The 8,956-nt window shown below is 38.4% G+C and overlaps 1 protein-coding gene across 1 annotated transcript; it reads right to left on the bottom strand.

Annotated features, from left to right (window-relative positions):
* Positions 1 to 4,972: 4,972 nt before the first annotated feature.
* Positions 4,973 to 5,953, bottom strand: LOC109020576 (uncharacterized mitochondrial protein AtMg00810-like). Its single transcript, XM_019003064.2, has one exon. It carries the CDS (start codon positions 5,951 to 5,953, stop codon positions 4,973 to 4,975), a length of 981 nt encoding a protein of 326 aa, XP_018858609.2.
* Positions 5,954 to 8,956: the final 3,003 nt, after the last annotated feature.

Raw genomic sequence — 8,956 nt, forward strand, 5'->3', positions numbered from 1 at the left:
CTACAAAGATTTCCGCTCTATTTGAATTCTACACGGTGTGTCATCGAGTTTGCAAGAACCAAAGCTGTGTAGAAATTCCAATTATGTCAAACTCAATCATAGCGCCTTCATTATCCAAATGTTTTATTGTGTGATCTATGTAATTTTAAATCTAATTCCACATACATTAGTAAATTAAGCAACCACAGAATGAACTCCAAACTAAAGCAGCCACTTAATAAGTCACAAATGTTATCCCAAAATCAGGCATTGCTAACCTGTTACAAATACGAAAACCAAATCTTCTGCTGATCTGTTCTAAATCTGACTACGCTCAAATAAGATCCACGTACAAACACACAGTCATACCTTCGACACCACTTTAAATGTGTCGAGCAAAAGCTCCAGGGTCTCTCTCACAGACGCGACCTCCGACCTCTCATTTAACCCATTTATGAGAGTCACGAGTGAGCGATCCATGGAACCCCTGTACTGCTCGATCTTTTCTCGGAGCTCGACCAGCGGGGCCAGCATTCGCACCACCGAAGCATCAACATCCACGAGTTTGGTACTAAGGTTAACGAGTTCGGCGTAGTCGCAGTTAATCAGGTCGATGAGCTCGTGGTTGAGGGAAGCGAGATGGGCATCGAGTTCGGATCGGAGCGTATCAAAGGAAATGAAGGTTCGAAGCTCGGAGATGTAGGATTCGGAGTCGAAGTTCACGGAGAGGAAGAGAGTGGGCTTGAACTAGAGTGGGTGAGAATCGAGAGGGTCAGAGAAAAAGTCTGTGGTGGATCTCGGCGGTGTTGCTGTCGGGATCGGATCCACCATTCTGAAATTGACCTTCCTTGTTGTGTTTGGTTCGTGTCGTGGTGGGCAGGGCTCTGATCGGTGGTTTGTTACTTGGCTTGATTGCGCTGAGATCGAAGACAACGGAGGAGGTGCGAAATGAGAAGATTCTTGAACAAGAATTAGGGCTGAGAGGAGAGACGATTTCATCTACATGTGAGCGCTAAGAGCTTGCGAGCTTGCGTGTAAGTGAACCTGGTCCAGTGCGTTTAGTGAATCCGATCCACACGTCAGGTGTGTTGTGGTTGCAGCCAACAGTAGGCTGATGTAAAGATTTTTCCTTCTCGATGTTCTCATCTTCACTCGTAATATTTTGTTTTACAAAAAGTCTACTTTCACCCAGGGTTCCACGTATGCATTAGTGAAACGGTGCGTTTTCACCCTTTTGATTTCTGGTTTTTGAAACTTGAAACCCACCCCACAGAACTCTTCGCATGGAACACAGCAAGCTTCCCAAGCAAGCTACGAAGACGATTCTCGCAGGGAGGTATGATGGGTGGTCATCTTCTTCTGCTCAAACAAGCTGCCCCACCGACGTGCAAGAAGACGAAACACAAAGGGAGGTACAGGTTGTTCTCATCTTCTTGATCTCATTTTATTGTTCGCATGCCCTAAACCGAATCTCCCATTGGTAGTGTTTTTTCAGCCCACGATTTCGGTGTTCCCAAAATCACTGAATTGGTATGGGTTTGATTTCGAATTTCTGGAAACCCTAACCCTAACCCTAATGAGAGATTTCGAAATTGTTTTAGATTCGAAATAGCACTTGATTTAGATTTGAAATTGCACCTGATTTAGATTCATGAACAATCTCGCTTTCTCCTGTACATTTATCAGGAACCATACACAACACACAATCAACCCACACAACATCTCTCTCTATTTTTTGGGTCCTTGATTGTTCGTTTTCCTTTTGTTTCTTCTTCTTCTTTCAGTTTGAGTAGCAGTAGCAATGATTCAAGTCTAAATTTTTGTTTTCTTTTGATATTTGACTTAGCCAAGGAAAAGATTCACACAGATATAGCAACATAAAATATTCACTTGTAATAAGGTGACAAAACTGCACATCCAGCATAAATAGAGTGAAGAAGAATTAACTAACTACTAAACATATTCGCTCTCGTTGGTTGTTTTCTACTTTTGTGTACTTGGGGTTGCGCCCCTCTGTGCTTTTAACAAGATTAGTTATAAAAAGAATTAACTAAATACTACACAATCCTTGAGGAAAATCACAATGCTGTGTCTTTTGGGCTATGTCAGAGTGTAGTATACTTTTGTTAGGAGTCATTCTGAATTCATCTTTATGGGCAGGGCACGAAAAGCTCTCGAGGCATGAAGTATTTGAACGTGCCAGGAAGCTCAAATTTGATTTAGTGGAGGTACATTATTTGATTTTTTTGGCCATGGTACTTGTAGAGAGAACTCATGAATGTGATACTCACCAAAACAGAGTGTTGACTGAAAAATTTCAATGGTCGCCACTTGGACTCGCTTATGATTGAAAAAATTAGCTTTCCAGTGATGTAGTTGACCTATCTCTCTGATGTTTGGGGCATATGGCCAGCTTTGAGGTGAAGGTGGAGTTATAAGTCTTGTGAAGTTTAGCTCCCTGTCACTTTCTGTGATGCTCAAGGATTTTTTGATAAGATATGGTTTATTAATAATAAAAAAGGAAGGGTTACCCAAGTACAGGATACTCGACGATATCCTGTAAATTGGCTCCATTATGGGACTCTAATGGATTTTCACAGAGAAAAGATACTCGACAATATCAAAAAGAGCAAGATTGATATTCGTAAGAGAGTGTATGAGATCGAGATGAGAGAGATGGGCCATCCAATAGAAATGAGGTTCTAAACAAGGAGTTGGTGCTTGTTGTATGTGAAGGAGTTAGTGTTAGAAGTTACATACTTAGTTTGAATGTGTAATTTAAGATACTCATAATTTATTGTATGTGTTAGTTTTTTTTTTTTTTTTTTCAGTGTGGAATGGGTTCCCATATAAATGGAAGAGGTTGATATAGATGCTGGTTGATATAGACTCTGTCACATGATCGAATACAACATTTACAAGTTCACTTTTAAAGCCCTTTCGGTTTTTCATGGTAATCCCCAAATGCAACAAGTCTGTGCTTCGATGAATGCACTCCCAATGGTAACTTACACCATGGATCTCAAAGAATCCATCTTTTTCTGATCTTTCAACTTTTGATAGCCATCATTTTTTGTCTTTTAGGTGTTTGCAATGTTAAAGTCGTCATATTTACCCCAAATAAAAATTCATATATAAAGTCATGGCTGCTACAATATAAAGTCTAATATTGAATTCACCAGGTCCGAAGTTGTTAACTTCTTGTCTCATCGATCGAGCACAATATATAGAAGCTTGGGAAGCAAGAAATAAGAGCTGTGCATAACAATATTAGCATTTCCTTTTGGGATATCTAGTTGGCTTTTTTCACTGGATTGCACTAACATCTCTCTATGCTTAACCTGTCGTGACGATAAAGAGTGAAGAGATGAGCTTTCACAAAAGGGCCAACACAAAGAAACAAATTAAAGCAAGATTATACAAGAACACAAACACGTAGACAAAGGGTGTAAAGTTGGCATTTCTATTCAATCATCTTCAAAAAGTTGTCAATGGGGTTTCTGCATCTTTATGCACAGTCTTGTGTTCCTAATTTAAACATCATATCTAAACTATATATGCAATAAAGTTCACCAAAGTTCACAAAATCATAGACCTGAGCACCATCCCCATATACATACTTGAACTTAAAAAGAAAAAACAGCAAAAATAAAGTTCGGGGCATTGGCCTTTAGTTCACTTGGTCATATCTAAACTATATATGCAACTCTGGATCGTAAATTAGTTCTTTGGGCCTTCCAGCCACGGTTGAACCAGTTATAATCCATCTAACTCAAACTGCACCGATTGTGATCCATCGAATTCAAATTGCATCTGTAAGGATTAATATGCAAACATTAGTGTAGAAATATTACAGCAAATATTACTATTAAAATCTGAAAAGTGCATAAATATTACACTTTCTTGACTCCCAATTACTATTACAGCATAAGTTTGCAACTCGATTGGGCAATGTGTTCAACAATGGCACGGGGACAAAGCCATTGGTAGTTGATAGTACTGATAGATACTTGGGATTCAATGGGAGCCCCAACCCAGGAATACAACTAAAACAGTGCTAAAATTCATGCCTTCCACCAAAATTCTAAGCTGAAGATACAAGGCCAATGTAAAAAATTCTCATACTTGGACTACAAATAAAAAGCTATCCATCCAAAAATAACTACATAGATATGTCCAAAATAATATAGTCATTTGTTCCAAATACACAATATAATAAATGAACTAATCATTGTCCTGTTTTTTTTTTTTTTTTTTTTGTTATGTACATGATGATGAAGAACATACTTGGATTAAAAACAAAAATCAAGCAGTTCTGCTTGATGAATAAATTCAAGAAGAAAGCTCTTAGAGTAAGTTTTTTTGAAAACTTTACTTTTGTTCATGATCTTAGAATCCCTATTAACTTACTTCAAAAAAATAAATGGGATCAGACAGATGTTTAATATGATGAATACTGACAAAAATATTCAAAATCATATTAATATAAATGACAAAAGGTACTGTTATTTGATTATTGGATTTTTTTAGTAAAAGAATTGATGTAAAGAGCAAACTAGCATTAGAAAGGCACTACGTGCAAAGCACAGGCTCGGGAACACCAGTAATTGCAATAAAGCTTATATAAGTGAAGTGCAGGCGTTCAGGTTGAATTTCTCGTTTGCACCCTTTTGATTTACCCTTCTGTTTTGGCATCAATTTCAATTTCTTTTGGATTCCAACTGTCAGTTCTATGTATTATTAGAAGAAAATCAGTACAAGTCGATGATAGAGAAATCTCACCACACTTTTAATCGTGGGAGCAGTATTGTATTTATATAGAAAGGCAGTATATAGCAATACATGGTAATATACAGAAACTGTATAAGGTATAGCAATACATGGTAATGAACAACTCTAAACGCTATACAAGGTAAGATTTAGCAAATTACAAGGAGTGAAATCTGCACTATAATTAGTCCTATGACTGTCAATGAGATGGAGATAAATCAGCCTACAATCTCTTTACTACACTCTTGGCATCCATATTTGTCATGCTGCTTTCCATACTAATGGTTTCCATATCAGGAATGGTGTTGATCGAAAGGTGAATATTATCATCCGCCCTCAAACTAGGCGTGGTAACAAGGCATAGTTTGTTCTTGAGTCTGTCCAAATCATATCTTGTTTGAGGCTTAGTGAAAACATCTGCAATCTGAGCTGAAGTTGAGATGTGCCGAGTGATTAACAAACCAAGAGAAACTCTCTCCCTAATATAATGATAATCTAACTCAATGTGTTTACTTCTAGAGTGAAACACGGGATTGACAGTCATGAACAAGGAGCTGAGATTATCACAAAATAAAACTGGTGGTGTTATCAATGGAACTTGAAGATCACGAAGGATGAAGGTAAGCCAGGTGATTTCTGCAGCAGTTTGGGCCATAGCCCTGTATTCAGCTTCTGAGCTTGAACGAGAGACTGTGGGTTGCTTTTTTGCACTCCAAGAAATTAAGTTACTGCCAAGGTAAGTGCAGAAACCAGTGGTTGAACGTCGTGTTTGTGGGCATCCTGCCCAATCTGCATCCGAGAAGGCATAAAGGTCCAATGTACTGGAGTTTTGAATATGCAAACCATGATGAGCAGTCCCTTTCACATATCTCAGAATCCGTCTTACCATTGTGAAATGGTCTTGTGTTGGAGCATGCATGAACTGAGAAACATAATTAACACTAAATGAAATATCAGGACGTGTTAGTGTTAAATACTGTAATGCACCAACTAGAGATCGATAGGTGTGAGGATCACAAAGTGCTGTTGAGTCCATGACTGTTTTGAACTTTTGAGTCATTGGAGTATGAGTTGGTTTGCAATCTCTCATTAATGCACGATCAAGTAGATCAATAGCATACTTAGATTGGTGCAATACAAGGCCATCGGAAACATAACTGACTTCAACTCCCAAAAAATAATGAAGTGCACCAAGGTCCTTCATTGCAAATTCAGTGTGCAACACAGCTATGAATTGATCAATTAATTTATCTGAGGAACCCGTGAGGATGATATCATCCACATATAGAAGAAACCAGATTCAAGAAGAAAGGTGCTAAATCTATCAAACCAAGCTCTTGGAGCTTGTTTTAATCCATATATTGCCTTATGAAGTAAGCACACATGGTCAGGTTTCTCATGGTTCACAAAGCCAGGAGGCTGTTCCATGAATATCTTTTCTAACAAGAGTCCATGAAGAAATGCATTTTTCACATCTAGCTGTCTAATACTCCATTTTCGAACAACAACTAGTGAAATAATTATTCAAATAGTGGCTAGTTTCACTACAGGAGAGTAAGTCTCTGTAAAGTCTATGCCATCCACTTGATGAAAACCTTTAGCTACCAGCCTTGCCTTTAGACGTTGTAATGATCCATCAGGATTAATTTTGGGTGTTAGTACCCAACTTGATCCAACCACATTCATTGTGGAATTTCTGGGAACAAGAGACCAGGTCTCATTTTGCCATAATGCTTCCAATTCTTCTTCCATTGCTTTCTTCCAGCCAGGATGTTTCACAGCTGATTGAATAGTTCTTGGTGGCTTTGGTATGCCAACATACTGATGAATTAAAGCATACTTAGGATTATGTTTATGAATACCTGATTTTGCACGAGTCTGCATAGGATGTGAAGAAGCAGGTAGTATAGAATTTGAGGACTCTGCATGAGGTATTATGGATTGATTGCTTACTTCAGGACCTGCTGGGCCTTCAGATTGATCCAGTAGAGAGGAAATGTCAGGTAACATAGATGAGACAGTATTGGACTGAAGTTCTGCACCACATACTAAATCAGATAGAGTTAGTTGTTTACTCAAGGGTGCATTAGGAGTCGGATTTTCTGTATGTGTTGATGGAGAAGAATGAGAGCATATAGTGGCTGTTGAAGAATCTCATTCTTTGAAAGTAGTGACCAGAAAATCTGAACAAGACTTGTTATTGGAGACTTGAGTTTGAAAGTGAAGATGATCCTCATCAAATGCTACATGTCTGGAAATAAATGTCCTTCTTGTAGGTGGATAATAACACCTATATCCTTTATGTCGATCACTATAGCCCAAGAATACACAAGAGAGTGACTTTGGGTCAAACTTACTTGTCTTTTGGTCCCAAACATAAGGATAACATCTTGAACCAAAGACACGAAGAGATCCATAATCTGGTGTTTTGTGATAAAGCATATAATAAGAGGACTCCCATTGTAAAGTGATAGTAGGGAGTCTGTTGATTAAGAAAACAGCTGTGGTAAATGCTTCTACCCAAAAACACTTGGGAACATTAGCATGCAACATCATTGTAAGACCCAACTCTCTAATATTTCGATGTCTCCTCTCAACAAATCCATTTTGCTCAGGCGTGTATGGACAGGATATTTGATGTAAAATACCAGAATTTTGCAAATGACTAATAAAGGCATTATTCAGAAATTCTCCTCCTCCATCTGTTTGTACCACTTTTATGGTTTTCTCAAACTGTCTCAAGACATATTTCTCAAATAGTAAGAATTGATTAAAGAAATCTGACTTTTGCTTTAGAGGAATCATCCAAATGAATTTTGTAAAATCATCCACAATTGCAGCATAATAATGAGATTTATTCATTGAAAGAACAGGAGCAGGCCCCCACAAGTCAATATGAAGCTTATCAAAATGAGCAATTGTTTTAGACACTGAAGCAGAGAAGGGAAGCTTAGACATCTTCCCTAACTGACAACTCTCACAGACTTTATTCTCTAACTTATTGGACAATATTTTAATAAGACCCTTGCTTTGAAGATTAGCAACAGCAGCTGCTTGAGGATGCCCGAGCCTTTGATGCCATAGATCCCTTGTTACTGCTCGAAACCTTGTTGAAAAGAAAGCAGCTGGTGAAGCCCGAATGGTGTAAAGATTATCCTGCTTGAGTCCCTTCATTAGAACTCTTTGTGTCACTCGATCCTTGATCACAAAATGCTCATTAGAAAACTCACAGTTTACTGGATAATCATTAGTCAATTGTCCAATAGATAACAAGTTTTTCTCTAGATCAGGAACCAAAAGAATATTGGTTAAAGTAATCTTAGAACATCCTGACCCGATAGTAGCATCACCAATGTGTGTAATTCTTAGAAAATCTCCATTTCCAATTAACACATGATCTGAACCAACATAAGGCTTTAAGTTAGATAAAATACCTTCATGAGAAGTCATGTGAGCAGAAGCTCTTGTGTCAGAAATCCATTCATCATTGTTGGTTTCTGAGACAATATTGAGAGCTGCAAATGCTTTAGGCAAGTTTTCAGGCTGAATTGAGTGATTAAACCTGTGCCAACAACGAATTGCAGTGTGGCCTCGTTTATCACAGATTTGACAAAGAAGTTCACGATTAGGCTCACGGGTAGAATTAGTTGACACATTTGGAGAACCTGGATTGTTCAGCTTCACAGTTGCTTGATTAGCAGGAGAAAAACCTTTACCTTTTGAGGAGAAACTACCTGATTGCCGAGATCCCTTGTTGTTGAATTTTGAGTTATTTTTCTGACCATAAAAGGCAGTGTAGGCTCCTGAGTCAGGAGAGTGCAAGCTAATCCGTGTCTCATAGCTTTGCAGTAAAGGCACTGCTTCTGCATAACTTGGCATAGGAGGTTTGAGCATAGAAGTGGTAAAAGGTTCATACCTTGCTCCCAAGCCATTTAACAGAGAGAATATTTTGGTTTTGTCATCAACAGGAAAGCCAATTGCAGATAAGCTATCACACACACCTTTGAATTTACGGAGATAATCATTCAAAGGCATATCAGAGTCTTTCTTCATGTGATTGAGTTGCTGTGTAAGTTGAAACTGTCGCTCCTGAGAAGATTGAGCATATGCTTCTTTGAGAGCCCTCCATACATGTGCCGAAGTGTCCAGGCCAATGACAATCCCAAGAGCCTCTTCAGATAATGTTCCAATGATCCAGCCTCTAAGT

Source organism: Juglans regia, chromosome 11 (genome assembly GCF_001411555.2).
Source record: "Juglans regia cultivar Chandler chromosome 11, Walnut 2.0, whole genome shotgun sequence".
NCBI classification, from domain to species: Eukaryota; Viridiplantae; Streptophyta; class Magnoliopsida; order Fagales; family Juglandaceae; genus Juglans; species Juglans regia.